The 20,934-nt window shown below is 38.4% G+C and overlaps 2 protein-coding genes across 2 annotated transcripts; one reads left to right on the top strand and one right to left on the bottom strand.

The window, feature by feature from the left end:
- Nucleotides 1-660: 660 nt before the first annotated feature.
- On the bottom strand, nucleotides 661-4,588 carry LOC148854724 (uncharacterized). The gene is made up of 2 exons (XM_088982994.1): nucleotides 1,385-4,588; nucleotides 661-1,297 (listed from the first exon to the last, which is right to left on the bottom strand). Exons 1-2 carry the CDS (start codon nucleotides 1,758-1,760, stop codon nucleotides 1,155-1,157), a joined length of 519 nt encoding a protein of 172 aa, XP_088839120.1. The 5' UTR covers nucleotides 1,761-4,588; the 3' UTR covers nucleotides 661-1,154.
- A 13,198-nt stretch (nucleotides 4,589-17,786) lies between these two features.
- Nucleotides 17,787-19,799, top strand: LOC148854725 (aspartic proteinase NANA, chloroplast-like). Its single transcript, XM_088941568.1, has one exon. The coding sequence runs from the start codon at nucleotides 18,124-18,126 to the stop codon at nucleotides 19,504-19,506; it is 1,383 nt and encodes a 460-aa protein (XP_088797694.1). The 5' UTR covers nucleotides 17,787-18,123; the 3' UTR covers nucleotides 19,507-19,799.
- Nucleotides 19,800-20,934: the final 1,135 nt, after the last annotated feature.

Consider the following 20,934-nt stretch of genomic DNA (forward strand, 5'->3'; position numbering starts at 1 on the left):
CCCATGCCGCAGCTCATCGTGAACAAAATGATAGTCGACTTCAATATGCTTCATCCACTTCAATTCATAGCATGTTGCAGCCATCGAATGATATTCTGCTTCTGTCAAGGAGCACGACACAGTGTGCTATTTTTTCATTTTCCAGGAAACTGGTGACTGCCCCAGTAGAACATAATAGCTGGTCAACGATCGCCGTGACAACGGGCAGCTTGCCCAATCAGAGTCACAATAAGTATACAAACGCAGATCGCTATCGGAACGCAATACTATACCTTGTCCAGGATACCCTTTCATATATCGCACTACACGCAAAGCTGCCTCCCAATGTTCTTGCCGCGAGCTTTGCATGAACTAGGCCAGAATATGAACACAATAGTATAGCTCAGGTCGTGTGATGATTAAGTATATCAACCACCCTACTAGTCTTCAATACTAATTTGGATTGTCCATTAGAGTGCCCTTGGCCAACACAAGATGATGATTCTGTTCAATGGGCACTGACGCCGGTTTGGCTCCCAATAGTCCACATTCCAAGATAATGTTTAGGGCATACTTTCATTGAGATAAATATATTCCCTCAGGACCATGAGCTACTTCAATACATAGGAAATATTTGAGTGGTCCCATATCTTTCATATGGAAGCATCGACTGAGATACTCTTTGAATTTTATAATGGCTACAGTATCATTTCCCCCAACAATCAAATCATCAACATATATCAGCACATGCAGACGAACATTGTGTTTGAAATAAGTGAACAAAGAGTAATCTGGATACGATTGAACAAACGAACTGTATCAAGGCCATTGTTAATTTTGAGAACCAGCATCTGGGAGCCTGACGTAATCCATAAAGAAATTTCTTCAGTTTGCACACTTTTGTTCAATCCTTAGATGCGAAACCTGGCGGCAACTGCATGTATACCTCCTCATCCAAATCCCCATGTAAAAATGCATTATGTACATCCATCTTATGCAACTCCCAGTTCTTAGCGGCTGCCACGGCTAGGAAAGTGCGGACTATCGTCATTTTGGCCATAGGAGCGAAAGTTTCATTATAATCTAACCCCTCAATCTGTCTATTCCCGAGAATAACTAGTCGAGCCTTATGTCGTTCAACCGTCCCGTCTGAATTATATTTGATCTTAACCCATTTACTCCCTATTGGCTTTTTTCCCGGGAGGTAAAGTTTCCAATGTCCAAGTACCATTATCCTCTAGAGCCTGGATTTCCTTCCTCATAGCTTCCCTCCATTTCTCACTTTTCATTGCCTCAGAAAAGCTAGTGGGCTCAGCTCCTATAGTGACAGCAGCTAAGAAAGCTTGATGTCTAGCAAAGAAATTAGTATATGTCACATAATTCGTTATGGGATAGGGAGTCGTACCTGAGGACTCTGATTCAGAGTTGGCTTGAGTGTGAATGGGGCCTTTCAAGCATTGAGCAGTGTAGGTCACGTAGGGCTTCAACAAAACAAACGGCGTGTGATGCCAATGTCCCCTACCAAGTTGCTCTTCTGGTGTCGTTTGTGGTGTTGGATCCACATTAATTTTGTCATCACTGCCATCAATTCCCACTTCCTTCACACTCTCTTCTTCTCCATGCTCCTCATCTCTTCCATCATCATTATTCTCAAGGCTCCCCCTATCACAGATGTCAGCTGCATCACTCCCCCTGTCTTTATTCCCTCTGTGGCTATGCAAAATATCATCATCAACTCCGGCATCAACTGGTGCAATGGCTGGGCCAGTTTTGTCTCCCATAGTGGCTTATGAACCAGCGACATATGAAAATATATTCTCATGGAAGACTACATCACGGGAGACAAAATATTCACCTCTTTCAACGTCGTATACACGCAAACCTTTCTTTCAGTAGGGATAACCCACAAAAACACACTTCCTACTCCTTTCTCCAAACTTATCCTTGTCTCGAGGACTCCAATGAGCATAGCAGAGACAGCCAAATGCTCTCATGTGCTCATATTGAGGTGGCATCCCGAACAGTACCTCATACGAAGTCTTCCCGCCAAGTACAGAAGAAGGTGTCATATTTATCAAGTATCCGACGGTTAAGGCACACTCCCCCCAAAAACCAATGGGCAAGCCTGCTTGAAATCTCATTGCTCTTGCAACATTCAAGATATGCCTGTGTTTTCTCTCCATCCGACCATTTTGTTGCGGTGTCCCAACACACGAAATTTTATGCAGAATGCCATGAGTCTCAAAGCATGATTTCAAGCTTTTAAATTATGTTCCATTATCACTTCGAACAGTCCTGACTTGCTTGCCAAACTGACGTTCTACCATGGCACAAAATTTCTCAATAATATGTGCTATTTCACTTTTTTCCAATAACAAGTATACCCACATAGCACGAGAATAATCATCAATAATGGTTAGAAAGTAAACTGCACCACAAGAGGCAGGTACTTTATAGGCGCCCCATGTATCACAATGAATTAGAGAGAAACAATCATCAGCTTTATGTTTACTTTCAGGAAAATTTTCTCGTGTTTGTTTTGCTCTGTAACAAACATCACATGGCTTATCTCCTTCAGTTCTACTATTTAATTTATCTACTTTAGAGAGAAAAGATAATATCTGTTTAGACGGATGCCCTAATCTATGATGCCATAACTCCCATTCATCCATACCTCTTGTTCTATTCACCCGAACCGGTGCTGCTCCTCTAAAATGATAGACCCCATCACACTATTCACCCACGCCGATCAAAATCCTCGAGGTTTGGTCCTGTATCACACATAGCTTGTCAATAAAAGTGACAGTACATTTTATCTCTTGCAATAACTTTGCTACGGAAATAAGGGTGCAATTCATTCTTGGTACAAAAAGCACATGATGCAAATAAATATTTCCACCCAAATGTAAAGTCCCTTCCTTCACTGCGGTGGTTTGCTTTCCATTGGGAAGTCCCACCGGACACGGTGTAATATTCTGTGCATCCATCAATAAGTTAATTTCTCCAGTCATATGGTGCGACGCCCCGGAATCAATTATCCAATCAATAGAATTTTTCTTACCAGAGAGTTTTTCATTAGTCATGGTTTTGTAAGCATCAAACATGCTTACGAGAGACTGCCACTGCCCGTTATTAAGCCCGTTTAGTTCGGTCCTGTTTCTGTTACTCACAGCTGCATTATTACCCACCTCACGCCCTGATTATGATTGAACAGCATAAGTTTTTGTTGAACCTCAGTCACGTCCACCAGAGGGTCCACCTAGTCAACGTAACATGGGGTCTGTCAACGTAACTCGTCAGCAACTGCTCAACTTTAGGAAACATGTCTCTATCAACCTGTCCGCTACAACAAATAGTAATGGCCAGAGGTGCGTCACAGACTCAGGCTTCATCTTCAATGTCCGGTCGGTCGGGTGTCGTCGGCATAACGCCACGTGGATCTACACCGGAAGCCAAAAAGGATCAGTTCGGATTTGGCGGGAGCGGAAGGAATATGTTGGGGTTCTACACCGTCGAAGCCCCTGGCTTGAAGATCACCCCTACTGTCGATCGAACGAAGATTGCAGACACAGACTGAGAAGGTAAGAAATCTTGAAGACGAAGACTGAACCGAAGGATTGCAGAGTGCAGACTGAGCCACACCTCTGTGCAGTGTGCAACGGTGGTCGGCGGTGGTGGGAGCGGAAGCAATATGTCAGGGTTCTACACCATCGAAGTCCCTGGCTTGAAGATCACCTCTACTGTCGATCGAACGAAGATTGCAGATGCAGACTGAGAAGGTAAGAAATCTTGATGACGAAGACTGAACTAAAGGATTGCAGAGTGCAGACTGAGTCGCACCTCTATGCAGTGTGCCACGGCGGTCAGCGGTGGCGGGAGCGGAAGCAATATGTTGGGGTTCTACACCGTCGAAGCCCCTGGCTTGAAGATCGCCCCTACTGTCATCCTCATTAAGAGTTGGGGCCAGCGGTGGAGGCGGATCCTGTTGCACGCAGGAAGCCGCTCGCTACCAAGGCAACTCGTAAATCTGTACCGACCACTGGAGGTGTGAAGAAATCTCACAGATACTTTCCAGGAACCGTTGCCCTCCGTGAAATTCGTAAGTACCAGAAGACGACGGAGCTCCTCATCAGGAAACTTCCATTCTAGAGGCTTGTTCGTGAAATCGCTCAGGACTTCAAGACGGATCTCTGTTTCCAAGGCCACGCTGTGTTGGCTTTGCAGGAGGCGGCCGAGGCATACCTAGTGGGACTGTTTGAAGACGCTAACCTCTGTGTCATCCATGCCAAGCAAGTCACGATCATGCCCAAGGACATCCAGTTGACTCATAGGATCCATGGTGAGAGGGCCTGCAGCTGGTGTTTCCAAAGACAGAGAGATGGCTCTGCTCGCAATTCCACGGGAGGAAAGGCACCTAGGAAGTCGCTCTGATACCATGTGAAAACCTTTGTGTTTCATTCCTACTCGTTATACAAGGCACAACCATATATATATACATACAATCTATGCCTGAAATTTAGGAGTAGGAGACTCACTGAGGATAAGATACATGCATGCATGAGAAGAGTTAGTAATGCATGCAAATTTCCTTGTCCATGACGAATTCCAATATCCGCATTCCTTAATTATTAAAAAAAAAATGACCTTTGGAAGTGCCCATATAGCTAAATAATATTTTTTTTCTTCCTTTCAATTTTGAACCCCACACATCGTTGTGAGCAGAGTAGACATGTTACTTTGTCAGTCATTATCCACCCCATATGCAATCCTCGGACTGGGTCGACATACCCAGTTGGCTTAGATAACCTCATGTGCACATTTTAAATTTAAAACTCAGGATCTAAAATTGGAGTAACACCACACTGCCAAATATGGCATTCCAATTGATTCAGTTGATAAGGTCTCTAGCAGATATTTGGGATTGAATCGATTGATTCCCACTCTCACCACCACTCACCAGTCACCACCCATGTTGGTAGGGCTATGGATATGGGGAATGGGCTACCTCCGCTGTGTAGCCCATGAAGCCAACAAAAAAGAAAGTAATTGAGTTGGTTGCTCAGCATCACTCTCATGGTGGAGGTGTACAACCAAACCTGCCTAACAGCACTGTCGTATGGGTCTCAAGAAACACTGCCATATCAATGCCATGCAGATGTTTTGAGCAATTTTTTTTATTGGATTAATTCAACTAAAAGCAGTTTTATCTCTTGTTCTAAGGCGTGTTTTTACCTCTTTTATCCTATGTGGTGTCTAATGGCTTCTAAATTCTTAAATCAAAATAATCAATTATGCACCAAAATCTATTTACAACTCTCCTGCGTGCTCACCCTTCTGATTTCCAAGGTAAGCAACATTTATAATACCCACAAAACCCTAAGTTTTTTTTTTTTTTTGGCAATCCATGAAAATCTGAGCTTGGATATGCTATCCACACAGCCACACTCTATCCATAGGACACTACAGCCATACATTGAAAATACCTTTTGTACTGGTATATGTTGTCTCTAGCAGGGACCAGCGTGATGCATGAGATTTATTAAGGAAAAATGAAACAATAGAAATTAATAACTATTATAAGGAAGGACGCAATGTTGCTTAAATAATTGGTTATAAAAATAATTTAGTTATTTAGTTTTATTATTTGCTTGGCTTGTTTAGCAACCCATGAAAACCTGAGCTTCAAACCCACACCCTGTCCATAGGACATACAGCCATACATCAAAAACATCTTTTGTACTCATATATGTTGCCATTCATAGGGAGATATTCCCAACAAGATTTAAAGTTTTAATACAATTGATATGCCAAACAGGGCATATTAGCCTTTAACAACACATGCTTCTGATTAGTTTTTTTGTTTTTTTCTAAATAATTTCTGGGGGGGGGGGTTCAATACAAGGCCTATCTACCCCTGAAAGAGGTCTTTGATCTTGATTCCCCAAAATGTAATGTCTTGTGGGTATTATGGGTTGCACATCCAAACTATGAAAAAATCTTAGTGATGTCATTCGTTGGTCCAAAAATTAGATCATGATCAAGAGTATACAAAAGCACTTTTAGGGTCAGTTTGGTTTGCAGAAATAGGGGTCTGGAATTGGAATCAGAATGGGTTATTCCGATTCCAACTGTTTGGTTGGGTAGAATCAGAATCCCATTTCCATTTCTGCTGGAATGACATTCCTCCATTTGAGGGAATGTCCATTCCCTGTCCCTCCCTTAGGAATGGAATCCCATTCTTACTTATTTTAATTCCTATTCTCATTCCTGTTTGAACCAAATAGGAATGGATCATTCCAATTCCAATTCCAAAAAATTTCAATTCTGATTTCGATTCCAATTCCAACCACAAACCAAATGGACCCTTAGTTTTCTCATCATGACTCCTCATTAATTAAAAATGGTGCATTGTGATCATTCATGCACCAACTAACAGAGAAGATAAAGTAATAAAATTAAGAGTGCTTCTTAGCATTGTTAAAAGTGAGATTAATAAGATGATAGTATCCTCCTAAATATCACAGCCATGGCTAAGTACATGCACGTAAAAGAAATATATAACTATAGAATACTAGAGGTGATATTCCGCTTACCCATCACACCGTTGATCTGGAATATTACCAATTGCAGTAATAAATGGGCCATATGAGATTCACAATAGGCTTAATGTATTGTTGGAGACACATAATTAACCTTATTATTCCCTAAAATATAAATATAATATTTAAAAAAATACCGACATAAACACATGGTATACTCCCTACTGGAATCTGCGATTCACCAGAAGCCTTACAAAGGGATTGATTTAATTAACAATACCACAGTTGTCCAAACAAGTGATAATCCCAGCACCGAAATCCCATATGCGGACAGCTCTCTTTTACTAAATATATAATTTCAATTCTTTTGCTTGGAGAAATCTAATATAAGACATGGTACAATCATAGAGGGAAACGACAATACTTGCTATGAACACAACTCGCAGAAGCACATGGACTCATTAATGGATAAATCCGAACCTCAAAAGAAAAAGGAAAAAGAAAAAGGAAAGAAAAAAAGTTTATTGGAGGGTACAACAAGCAAGTCCTATCAAACGCATTGGTTGATGAGTTTGGTTTTTAGCCCAGGAGAGACACCTGCTTAAAGCGCTGTCCATCAAATGGTGGGTCCAATGTGCAGTCGTGGATTGTAACAGAACCCATCATGGTAATCGGGTCCGGGGCAACCCATCAACACTCAACTTTACTCAGTGCAGAGGAGGTAGCCAAGACAATGGAGATGGAGACTGAACCATTTGCACATAAAGTGGACTCATTTCATGTTAGTTTCTATATAGCCAGCATTTGAACCCATATAGTTTCATTTGAAATGGCTTGTATTTTTTGTATTTTTGTATTTCACTAACGGCTGAGAATTTATTACAAGTTTTAAATAGTCATTATTTTTACTAGTTAGAAGAAGTGATTTGTTATAAATTAAAAAAATATATATATTAAAAATGATAGGGGTCGAAAAAAGACATAAATAAAACTAATATAACCATTAATAATTTAATAGTGAATATAGCTTTAAATAGAATGGATTGATGGTACTGAAATGTAAATAAAAATAGTAAAAAAATCTGAAATGTAAATAAACCCATGAAACCGCTTTATTTGCCTGGCATCCAAGATTCCAAGCAGCAGTATGGCTCAGCTATTTACATGGTATTATATTTATAATAAAAGGTTGTAGTTTATATCTCATGAAAGTTATTTTTAAGTAAACTAAATAAAATGTTCAGGTAAACTATAACATTTGAATCAAGGTTGGAGTACAATGAAGAACAGGAAAAAGAAATGCAAATTTACTGTGGAACAGGCAACTTTGCCTCTTGTAATACAAGCATAAATCTGTAGGTTTCCGAGCCCAAACAAAGGTTTCAACTTTTGATATAATTAGTATTTTTAGTTTTTTTACTCTACACCCTATCAACATGATCTGACACCACACATTTCATATACAGTGGATTCCACTTTTATAATGGGCCTCAGTTTCACCGTAAAATGTGCGGTGCCAGATGATGTTGATAGGGTGTTAGAACATGTTTTGTTGTTGGTAGGAGATCAAAATAATATTTTGGGTCTCTGATTAGAACCCCACCAATCAAATTCAACTCAAATCCATATATTAATTAAATTGAACTTCGTATAAACAGGTGGAAGTGCAGCAATTAGGGGGAATTCTTTCTTTCTTCAGTTTGAAACCTTATTAGAGATCATGACCCTCATGTGGCTTGGCATAAACAAGTGTGGATTTCTAGCTTATCCACTAAGATCTTTGTGTTTATGTGAAAACTTCTCAATGGCGCCTTGTCTATTGATACTGTGATTAGAAAGCGTGAGATTCAATTGAGTTCACATCTCCGCCCCACAAGGGGCCACCCCTACAGCACATCCCTGTCGTGTATTGGAAACATCTCCATTCCAATACATGACAGGGATGTGCTGGTATTATCATCAGGAGATGTTTTCAATACAGGGCGGGGATGTGCTGTGGGGTGTTGTGGGGCAGCCCCTTGTGGGCAGAGATGTGATCTCGATTCAATTAACTTCAAAGTGTTGTTGTTGTGGCCAGCCTAGTGTTGAGAGTCTTAACCATACTTTTGTTAATGATGCTTTGGTGAGCAAACTTTTTGGATCAACTTTAGCACAAACACTTGATTGATCGGTGATGCCTATGGTGGATAGGGGTGGCAACGAGCCAAGCTTTTCACAAGATGTTCGAGCTCAACTTGACTCGGTTTCAGCCAAGTTCGATCTCGAGCTCGAGTCCAATTCAGTGACTCAATTATTAAACGAGTAGAGCTCGAGCTTACTAGAGCTCGGCTCGTGAGGCTTGCGAGCCAGTTCGAATATATGTATATATATAAAATAAATAAAATTATACAAAATAATATATAATAAAAATATTATAATTATTAATTATTATAATTCTTAAATTTTAAATATAATATATATATATATATACTTTTTATTTTTTATAAAATATTTTTTCTAAATATTTTTATAATAAAATATTTTTATAAAATATAAAACAAATCGAGCTCGAGCTCGAGCCTTGTAAAATAGTCTCAAGCCAAGCTAGAGCATGATACTATTCAGCTCGGCTCGATTCAAATCTACCCATAGTGGAGTAGAGCTGTTAAAAATTCTCAAATACATCATCTTGTAAGAATTCTTCCTTCTATTTTACTTTGGGAGATGTGGAAAGAAAGGACCGAAGGTTTGAGGGAAAGGGAATGGCTTCCTCTATAATGCTCAAGCGAATTAAAATTTGGTTTTTAGAAATCAAATTTTATTGTTCTTCAAATGTTAAACATACCTTTGGTTCCACAGGATATGCTTTGTCTAATTATTATGGTGATACCTCTTCTCTGTTAGCAGAATGTAAAGCGCACTATGATGGGTTTTATTTGTGCCATCAAAATCGAATTGAACTTGGTATGAATACATTAATACAAAAACCAGTTCAGTGGATATATTGAGCTGAAATTACTGTTCAATGTTTTAAAAGTTAACTGGGATCGCTTTGACCACCGGTTTTCTGATCAATGGTTCAATCGTCTGGTTCAAATGAATGGTCTATTCCAAATTCAAAAAAATAAAATAAAATAATACACAGACAAAACTGTTGTTTCAATCAAATGGGTTGATGGTTTGATTATTCGAGTCAATGAATCGTTAACCAAATCAATGATTTCTGGTCAAATAATATTAAGGGTGAAACATGGGTGGTTCCTGGCCTGTGCGGTCCAACTATCGGGTCAATTACAGTTTGAAAACACTGCAACTGTTATTTACCCCCGAATCAATTTAAAGCTTCCGAAAAAATGAAATTAAGAGAAAAACATTATTACTGAGAGAGAACATCCTTGGGTTAGGGACGGAATCGTTGAGGCCATGATCGAAAACATGTAATTAATTAGAGTAGGATGATGATGATGATGATGATGAGGTTAGAATGTTTGCACGAGGTTGGACAATTCAAGAGAAGACTTTGTCAAAATGAGAAACCTTATCTCTTACTATGTACCTACCGAGTATGATCGCATCTAAAGTTAGTAAACAGACGAAGTGCAAACGTATAGAGAGGAATTGTCCAGCCTCTCGACAAAGACAGACAGCATGACTAGTTCATTTTCAGGACCATCGAAACGCCAAGGCCGAATTAAGATGTGTTTGAGCTCAAGCTCTCATAAAGCTAAACATGTACTAGCTGAAAGCTTCTTCTGCCTCTACCATGGCTGAAAATTAATGACAGAATTTGGTGAGATAACCCTAGCTAATTAATTAATTAATGTTCATTAGCATCGCTTCATGCATGAATCCTTTTCTTGGCAGTAGCCTAGAATTTGGGAGGGGAAATGACATCTCCCAAATCAATGAATCATCACCTACTCACCTACCTATCTCTCCATTTATGAGAAGGAAAGGGGAAATGACATCTCCATGGGATGGGATGTTGAAGAAGTAACCACTACTCAGCTAATTAGTCTTTCAAGTAATTAACTTCTCCAGAAGCTTGCACTTGCTTGAGGGCTTTCACTAAAGTTTCAAAGGAAACTTAGTTTCTATATTTGTATTAAATATATGATATGATGATTTTCCCATATATAGCTGCTATATCTTAACTTCTCAAAAAACAATATATTAACTAGAGATTTTATTCTATTATAAACCAGCTCATTCTCCTAAGTCTTCATTTATTTCATGACACTAGCGGGGACTCGTGCAATGCACAAGATTTATTAAGAGAAAGCTAAATAATAGAAAGGGTGATATAATAAAATACCCCTTATAGTTTCATGTATTTACTAAAATCTACTGTATAGTTAGCATGTTACTAAAATGTCACTTATAATTTGCAATGGATTTAATCAATATTCCATTAGATGACAGTGGAAAATGACAATGTTGACCCTACTACTCATTTAAATAAATTTAATCAAAATAAAATAAAAATAAAAATACTATTTTTACCCTTAATAAGACACTGGCAACCACTCTATTGGCTATATTTGGTCAAATTTATTTTTTATACAAAAAAAGTGTTAAGGGTATTATTTTGAATAAAAAATCATGGGCCTAATGGCAAAACAAACACTTCTTAATGAAAGGTTGATTAAGTAAATAAGTTGTAAAATATATGGGATGTTTTAGTAAAATGAAAACTATAAGGTAGGTTTAACTAAATATGTAAAACTATAAGGTGTGTAGGAATGGCAACTGGGCGGGGATCATATTCCCCATCCCCAACCCCGATTCTAAAATTAACCCCATCCTCGAGCGGGAACCTCAATCAGGGTCAAGTTGGGGCGGAGGGGGGACCTCAATCCCCATCCCTGACCCTAACCCCGACCTCGACCGAGGATTCCTATTAATCCCCATCTCCACACCTACCCCACCAAAACAATCCCCATCCCCAGCCCCATCGGGTCCCCATCGAGGATGGGGAAAATTGCCATCCCTAAAAGTGTGTTCTAATAAATGACCCTAATAGAAACACATGGGATTATACAATTGTTTTATATTTTCAACATTTTAAATAGTTAATAATTATTCATATTTTATATACTACTTTTAATAAATTTTTTTATAATACAAAAATAACAATAATTAATTTCAATTAGGTTTATTTATCAAACTAATGAAACTGACCAATCCGATTAACTCGACCCAAGTTGGTCGGTTTTCTAGTATTTTAGGTTGGCTTTGGTTCAAAATTTTTCCAATTTGACCAAGTTGGATTAGTTTCGCTTTGGCCATTTGTAAATCGACCAAAATCGAATGACCTAACCATGGATATATATATATATATATATATATTAATGTTTATATTCTAAATATAATTTTTAATAATTGCACTATAATTTTTAAAATTAAATTAAATTTTTAAGTTTAAATCTTTTGAACAGGCTGACCGAACCAAAAAATAGGCCCAAACCGATACAACTTGAGTGGGTCAATTTTCACAAAATGTTGGCTGGTTTCAACTAACCAACTCCCTAACCTAACCAGGTCAATTTGGCTGGCCAAATAGCCTACAACTGAACTGAACCAACTCATGAACAATCATAATTTCAGCTAAATTAATAGTCTTATCTCTGATAAATAACAATAGTGTAATTTCTAATTATAATTGAAAATTTATAGAAAAATACACAATTATTGAAAATATATTGATTATGAAAAATATAATAATTGCAAAAAATACAAAAACACAATAAGTACTAAAAATATATTAACTAGTCAATAAATACTATAATCTAAATTAATAGTTTAATCTCTAATAAATATTAATCAATAACTTATAACAAAAATGCAATAAGTACAATAAATTAAATTTAAAAATTTTAATAATAGTAATTTAATCTCCAATAATTATTGAAAGTTTTCAATTGAATAACAAAAAAAATAAATTTATACATAACCACAGAAAATACATTTATCACAAAAGAAAATAAATATTAATTTTAGTATATATAATTATATAATAAATACAGACTAAGAGTTTAAAATTATAATTAATAAATATTAATTTTTTGAAAGTTATTTTCTAAAATTATTAATTGATATAAGTGAAATTATTTATTTATAATATTATGTTAAAATATTAAATTATTATTAATTTCAATATTATGTTATAGTTAATTTTCTTCTTTTTAGAATTTTTTTTAAATTTATTACATAATTTCTTTATTTTAACTATTTAAAATCTAGTTGTGTTAAATGTTTTATTATTTAAAATATTTATTTATTTAAATACTTAAATAATATGTAAAATATTTAAATTTTAAAATATTAATTATTTATTGAATTTAATTATCCATAAAATCATAATTTATACTATTATTACATAATTTCATCATTAATTTTGTAATATATTAAATTATTATTAATTTTGTTATTTTAACTATTTAAAATCTAGTTATGATAAATATTTAGTTATTTAAATTGATAATCTGGAAAACATTTAAATTATTCAAATTGAAAATCCAGAAAAATATCATCTAAATTGTTAGTAAATAATTTTGTGATATATTTTATAAAAACATAAAATTATTTTTTGTATTTTTAATAAATATTTTAAAGCTATTATATAATTTTGTTAGAATATTTAAATAATTCTTAAATTTTTAATCCAAACTTTCTTTAGATAGATATAGATAAAAATTAGGGGAGAGGATAAATAGGAGTTATAGATAATTTAGGAGAGAAACTCTCTAGTAAATTAGAGATAATTTTGGAGATAAATAGAAATTAGAGATAATTTAGAAGATAAATAGGATTTAAAGATAATTTTGGAGAAAGTGGGGGAGGTAGTTTAGGAGTAATGTTAGGAAGAAAGATTATTTAGGTTATTGGGAAAATGCATCTCATTGGTTTTTTCAAAAATGACAGAATAAAAAAATAGAAAATTCAAAAAATGGAGAAAATTTCTTGACCGCTTTTATTTTAATATAGATAGATAGATAGATAGATGCATAGATAGATACTTCAGTTTTGTTTCACCCCTTTTAAGGCCAACTTTGTTTTATCTAGGGATCATTTGATAACAACCGAAATGGCTGAATGAAATGACTTATTAATTTGTCTTTCAGTCAATATATATTATCATATGATCTCTCTCTTTCTCTCTCTAAAAATCATATATTTGACCATATCTCAACGAGGGTGTAGTACTTGCAATGGGTCATCGTGACTGTTTTAGAGGAGATGATCTGCATCTTCAGGGCCTCAAAATGTCCCAAAATTTTAACACAAGGAACAGTACCAGCTCACCATCTAAGACTAAGGGTGTCAATGAACCGGTTTTGAATTAGACCCCATCCAGTCCTAATCAATTTGGACGGATTGAACGGACAATGGACCAACAAGACATATTGGATTGGACCAATCTAGTCCAAAAAAATTATTAGATTGGATTGGACCTGATCCGTCCATAATAAATTTATATTGGATTGGATTGGATTAAACCAATATCTGATCCATTGATATAAGATAAGAATATAGATGTCAATGAAACGAATTTGGATTAAAACTAATCTAAATTAAAATAAATTTGAACAGATTAGATTATCCAAACATTAATTTAGACTGATCCAAAATATTCATTGGATTGAATTGGACCTGGTCCTTTTGTAATAAATTCACACCGGATCGGATTAGACCAAATCCAGTCCAATTGACACCCCTATCTAAAACTAGTATTTCCCTTGAGGAGGATTCTGGCATTCCAAGGTCTAGAGTACTTCACACCCAAGAAGAATGACGTCCCGCATCAATCTCCAGGAAAGACTAATTGAGAAAGGGAAATAATATTGCATTTTTATGACTTTATTTTAGAAAAGAAAATCTAACTTCAAAGCAGCCGCAACAATTGTTTTTAATTTTGCAGAATTTTGAACTTTTCTAGGGAAACAGAATCAAAATCATCAAATATTGGTTTTTAACTAAATTTATAGATTTCGCTGAATTTTTGGTCTAGTACTTCTTCAAAATATTTTTATGAAAAAAAAAAACATAACATATATATATTGAACATCATTTAGAGGATTTTTAAAAGATAATAAAAAATAGAAATAGAAGTTATAGTAGTGCGAAAAAAGAATATCTCCATTGTTCTTTTTAATCCTAATAACGATATGTCGACATGTCAGTTTGGGCATAACATGTATGTTTACCTTGTATGATTTTGGAGTTACTTTGATTTCCATAACTCAACAATGACATTAGTACTTTTGTGCAAGAATTCTTAATAAAAATATTCATTTTGAAATTGAACATAGGCTCCACCCCAACATTGATATATTTTATACATCTAAAATCGGGGAAAAAACAAAAAATGACCCTTATATAAAATCATCAGCATCTAAGCCTTGTCCCAACTCATGGAGTGTGATCCGATCGGTCTTAGCTATCAACGACCTTGCTTCTAAACGGGGTAGCAGGGAACCCGAAACGGAGGAAATAAGGAAGCTCCGGGGGGGAACCCGGTGTAGCGGCTCCAAAGCTCAAGTTAGAATCCTTCAAAAGTAAGATAATACCAGATAGCGCAAAGTTTGCATACCTTCTTTGTTGGGGGGCAGGGGGCTCTTATAATCACTTCGCGCACTCGTTCCGAGGGCCTTGTCAGGTCGGGTATGATTACCCTTGCGCTTGCCAATTCTGTCGTCGTCCTTTCTGCTGGGACAGAACCGTCACTGCCTAACCGTCTCTCTAACTGGAGATGGCGATGTCAGTGGCGATGGCAGGTGGTCGTTTAGAGTGCGGCCGCCAAGCGTCAGATCCCAAGTCAGTCAGGTGCGGCACCTTCGGGCATGGACTTCCTCAGTGTCAGGCATGGTATGACTTGTTTGGTTTTGGTGCCCAGAAGGTGATGCGGAGTGGTGAGCAAGGCAGTCTTGAGTTCGGAGGTATCTATAGGGCAGGTCAGTTCGACGAGGTGAATCCCGAACTGTTATAAGGTTGGCCAGCTCGGCGAGGTATATCCCGAGCTATTACAAGGTTGGCCGGTTTGGCGAGGTATATCCCGAGCTGTTACAACATCGTCCAGTTCGGATTACTCTAGTTTTGGGCCAAGGGTGAGTTCGGTCCCCCCGTAGGGAGTTCGGTCCGCTAGAAGGTTGGCCAGTTCGATGAGGTATATCCCGAGCTGTTACAAGGTCGGCCAGTTCGGATTACTCTGATTTTGGGCCAAGGGTGAGTTCGGGCCCCCCGTAGGGAGTTCGATCCGCTGGTGTCCCCTTGTTCACGCCTAGGCTTGGCCTTTTTGCCGAACTGTCGTTTCTGCCACGTGTCGCATAACTGTGAGGTCGGGCCAAATCTTCCTTCATCACCAACTATATAGGTTCGGTCACATGAATCCCCACTTCACCATTCTGTTGTGTTTATTGTTATATCATGGGGACTTTATTTAAAAAATGGTGTTAATTAATAAACAAGTTTATGCAATTCTACGATTTATTCACCCAATAGACAAATGTGAGACCACAACCATATGGGTCAGCGACATGAATCCAGCTTCGCCATTCCATTCTATTTAGGTCGTCATTTAAAATGGTAAAATTAAGAAAACATGAATGGTAATAAACAAGTTTATGCATTTTCTAGGATCTTTTTTCACCCATCAGACAATGTTACACCCATGAAAGAACATGTTCAGCTTTGTCTTGTAGTATGTCTTTTTATAGATCCCAAAATGTCTGTGGGGCAAAAGACTACAAATTAATTGTCTACCAACTCTACTCATAATACTGGCCCAATTTCCAAAATTTCAGCTCCTAGATGTAAGGTTTCACATGTCTGGCTGATGCGCCATATCATAATTGACCAATATAGAATCTATATATAAAATTTGAATCCAAATGCCAATAACACATAAGTTGTACAGCCATGTTGCAAGCCTTCACAAAGGATGAAATGAACACCTTTTACCTCATTAAAAGAAAAAGGAAATCTAGCAAGAAACACAGGGGAGCACCAAAGACACACTAAAATACACAAGTGACAAGATAGGGCCCATTAAAGGTTGGCCAATAACTGTCTAGTCTAGGTGACCAGTTGCCAGTTGGCATCCCTCCAATCGATAAGGCACGGGTTCAAAGTTCAAACTACAGGGAAAAGCAGGTTCCTCGTGTTAAGTTAGTGGGCCCTGCATGTATCCAATGGTGACCCTCTTGGCCCATGACACCTTGGAATTATGGGGATCAAAGCCCTATTGCAATACAAGAGTACAAGACAACAATGAGAGAGAAAGAGAGAAACATTAATGAGAAGTTTAGTATTGGAACTTGGAAGGTTGAAGACTGGACATAAAACCCCAGACTGGACCAAGGCCCAAATCAGCTCCTGCCAAATCTTTCATCGGTGTAAAATCCTAACCTCACAAACATGAGAATATGCATTCAAGCCTGAGAATGACCATTTCATGCAAAAAATAAATAAAATGTCAAAGTTAGGCAATGACCTTGTCTCATTACCCACCTCCCCCTTCCCTCAAATACCAGGATAGCCAGCACCAGCATTGGGTAATCACCATTTCTTTATAACATTTCTATTAAAAAGTGTTGGGATTATGGATCAGAGCCAGAGTCTTAATACACTATGTCACTCCTTACCCAACTAAACTAATGACTTCAGTTGCTATGGCTCAGTTTAGAAGGAGTACAGATATTAATATATAGAATGCAAAACCTTGTATTTTTATATTATTTTGTATATATTTGTATTTATACTTTTGGAATCCAAAACAACTACAAATTACAGTCTATGTATCAAGGACAGGGAGGGGGTTGATTGATTTTTTAAAAAACTTAGTAGTGAATTACACCAAGCACCAAGATAAATTTGTATCATTTACTAAGAACATGGTTTTAACTTTGATTTGAATTTTGAACCGGATTTGTTTCAGATGAAATTTTGGAATCTCAGGATTTTGTCGTATATTTATTTTCATCGGAAATATTACTTTTTTTTTTTTGCATAAACTGACAAAAATAAATAATATAAATATATTGAAACTGATATTTTATAAAGTGAAAAATACCTATTAAAATAAAATGAATAGAATTTCCAAAATCTGAATCTTTTCTCTTATAACACCAACCCAAATTATGCAGCCCTTTTTGGCCAAGATGACCTCTCAATTCAGCGGTGGTTCGGATCCTCCAAACTTGCCACGTGTCAGGAGTTTCTGGAGTTGATACCTTTGTGGGACCCAGGAGTTTAATGCCGGCATTTTGCTGCACCCCCCCTCCTAAGCAGTGGTACATTTAATATGCAGTGGTGGTTGCAGAGAGAATGGTGCCGGTGGTGGGGACTGAGTAGGCGTGTGGAGCTCCTGTGAGCTTATGACGTTGGTCCATCATCCATGACTGATGGCTCCATGATCGATCACTCGCTCCACGACCCATGCATCTGTCGACTGTCGTCTCTATCCTTTGTACACCGTATAATCCTGCAATCACTAGACGACGAATTGATGTAATGTATATACACAACAGATACGTATATAATACCGCACTTAAGACCAGACCATCCCGGAGCCCATCTCCTTCTCTCCTCCTCCGCCTTCTTTCGTTTTTTTTTCCTTTCTCAAACAATGGTGGTACGTGTTCCTCTGCCACGCGTTTTCCTTCTTCCCCTTGTTCTTCTCTTCTCTTTCATTAATGCCCAGGCTGCTTTCAACAACAGCGGCTCAGTGGAATACTTGAAACTACGATTGCTTCACAGAAACCCGTTTGTTTCCCCAGCACAAGCTCTCTCTTTGGACTCTGAGCGTCTCTCTGTTCTTTTCTCGGCCCTGCGCAACCGTAGAGCCTTCAAGGCTCCCATTGTCTCCGGCGCATCGACGGGCTCCGGCCAGTATTTCGTCGATTTCAGGATCGGAACCCCACCTCAGAGCCTCCTCCTTGTGGCGGATACAGGCAGCGATCTCGTCTGGGTCAAGTGCTCTGCTTGCTGGAACTGTAGTAAACACCCTCCAGGCTCGGCCTTTTTGGCTCGCCATTCAACAACATTTGCTCCGGTTCACTGTTACGACTCAGCGTGTCAACACGTCCCTCACCCTCTGAAACACCAGCCCTGTAACCACACTCGCCTCCACAGTACTTGCCGCTACGACTACTCGTACGCCGATGGGTCTAGAACAAGTGGGCTTTTTGCCACAGAGACGACGACGTTGAATACGAGCTATGGAGGAGCTGCTCGGCTGAAAGACCTTGCTTTTGGTTGTGGGTTCAACATCTCTGGTCCGAGTGTTTCAGGTGCGAGCTTCAATGGCGCCCATGGAGTTATGGGCCTGGGGCGAGGGCCCGTCTCCTTCTCCTCCCAAGTAGGTAAGCTGTTCGGGAACAAATTCTCGTACTGTCTCAAGGATTACACCATATCTCCACCTCCGACAAGCTATCTGTTGATCGGAGAAACACATGGACCCATTACAAAGAAGCAAAAGATGAGCTTCACGCCATTACACACCAACCCTCTCTCGCCCTCGTACTACTACGTAGGAATCAAGAGCGTATTTGTTGATGGCGTGGGATTACCAATTGACCCATCCATTTGGGGCTTAGACAACCAGGGTAACGGCGGCACTGTGATCGACTCCGGCACTACATTAACGTTCCTCGCCGAGCCAGCCTACCGGCAGGTTCTGACAGCCTTTAGAAGAAGAGCTAAATTACCGAGAACGACGGACCCAGCTTCGAGCCTCGACCTCTGCGTCAATGTGTCGGGTGTAGCAAATCCAAGGCTACCCAAGCTGAGTTTCCGACTCGATGGGGGATCAGTTTTCTCCCCGCCGGCTAGAAACTACTTCATCGATGCGGCTGAAGGCATCAAGTGCCTGGCGATGCAACCTGTTACCTCCCCGTCAGGTTTCTCAGTCATAGGGAACCTAATGCAACAAGGCTTCTTGTTTGAGTTCGATAGAGAAAGGTCATGGCTTGGTTTTTCTCGGCATGGTTGCGCCCTTCCCCTACCATGAGCACAACGAATTAAGTGGATTGAATTTCTGAAATCACAGTCAAACTCAGTGAGTCGGGGGATCCCTTTTTCTTATTGTGATCATTATCAATTAATCTATTTAATTATTGGAGATTGTGTTTTCTTTTACAAAATCCATTTAGAGAGAGAGAGAAAGAGAGAGAGAGAGAGAGAGAGAAAGAGTTGTCTGTGTTTTCATGGGAAACTGAGAACAGAGTAAGGGAAGGTAGTTGTGCTGTGATGATTTACAGATTAGTATTAAGGGAAGCTGGTGTGAGCGGCTTTTTGCCTTAATGGCTTGCCTGTCTTTTTTACTTTTCATACTCTAAATTCTCAACTACTAAGCGCTAAGCGCATTGATGTCATGGGCACTATGAATGAAAGGAGATCAGGATCGCTTGACCCAATAATGAGTTGGAGTTGAAGGTTGAAACCTGAATTAAAAGACTGCAACACTTCTGGCTTTTGGACCACCAATGTTTTTTGGGGAAGTTGGATATGATATTGTTACAATAATCACAACAATGATTTAATAATTCAATACTGCATTTACTAGGTTAGCTTCATCTCTGCAACTTGGTCTACAGTCTCCTATGATGAGTCTATGACATTGTCTTGCTGTCTTTGTTTGTCTCTCTTGGTTGCCGAGATATATATTGATTCCTGAGTCCACTCGGCAAATCAGAATGAGCGGAGGGAAGTTTACGGTGCATATCTTCATTTGGGGTTGGCCTCGGTGAGGATCAGAACTCAGTTACTGAGTCTGAGATAGGTCAAAGCCTCAAGAGGGAATCAATCAATTTTGAAATTTTCTTTTAGGATTTCTGTCGAAAACCATGCGTGAAAGCGAAACAGTAGATAACAATAGGCAGGAAGAACCGGCCCTTGAACTGAAACGAGCCGCACATTTGTTGGCATTTGGACAAAACCCAGCAGCACTTTGAGTACTATGTCCAAGACACGCGTGGCTTAAATGCAGCCAAACCCGGTTGCTCGTCTCGTCCTTTCCAGCTAACAAACTAAGCTTTTTGCGATCCATCCGGGGCCCTGCGTCAGCTTAAGCCATTGATGTTGAAGTGTTGGACTCTTTCAAGTTTCAACTCCATGCACGCCTCATCGAATCATTAGTCTGTATCGATCCAATTAGCCTTCTTTCTTCTCTGTGTTTAGTATTAGTAGTCTGTATCAATCGAAGTCCTCATCCTAATCAAACCAACTAAAACTATCTTATAGATGGACTTGGGTTTTCTGGGTTGAATAGAAATGGTAGAGATTGTTACATGAAGAATAGCTTCTGATGAGTGCAATTACAATTTCTGTTCTCCTTTGGTAAGAATTCCAGAGGGGGTGTTCATTGGCAAAGGATAGATCATAGAACACACACAAGTGAAAGTGGAGCAAGGTTCCACCCACTTGACAAAATTTCAGT

The sequence above is a fragment of the Nelumbo lutea genome, chromosome 4 (assembly GCF_056320005.1).
Source record: "Nelumbo lutea isolate HS-2025 chromosome 4, American lotus-T2T, whole genome shotgun sequence".
In the NCBI taxonomy this organism is placed as follows: domain Eukaryota; kingdom Viridiplantae; phylum Streptophyta; class Magnoliopsida; order Proteales; family Nelumbonaceae; genus Nelumbo; species Nelumbo lutea.

What these genes read in the sequence shown, in the direction of transcription:
- LOC148854724 (XM_088982994.1), bottom strand. Translation starts at nt 1,760, where the DNA reads ATGGGAGACAAAACTGGCCCAGCCATTGCACCAGTTGATGCCGGAGTT. An exon ending in CTCTGAATCAGAGTCCTCAG is followed by an intron (nt 1,298 to 1,384) that starts GTACGACTCCCT and finishes CTGTCACTATAG; the next exon opens with GAGCTGAGCCCACTAGCTTT.
- LOC148854725 (XM_088941568.1), top strand. Translation starts at nt 18,124, where the DNA reads ATGGTGGTACGTGTTCCTCTGCCACGCGTTTTCCTTCTTCCCCTTGTT.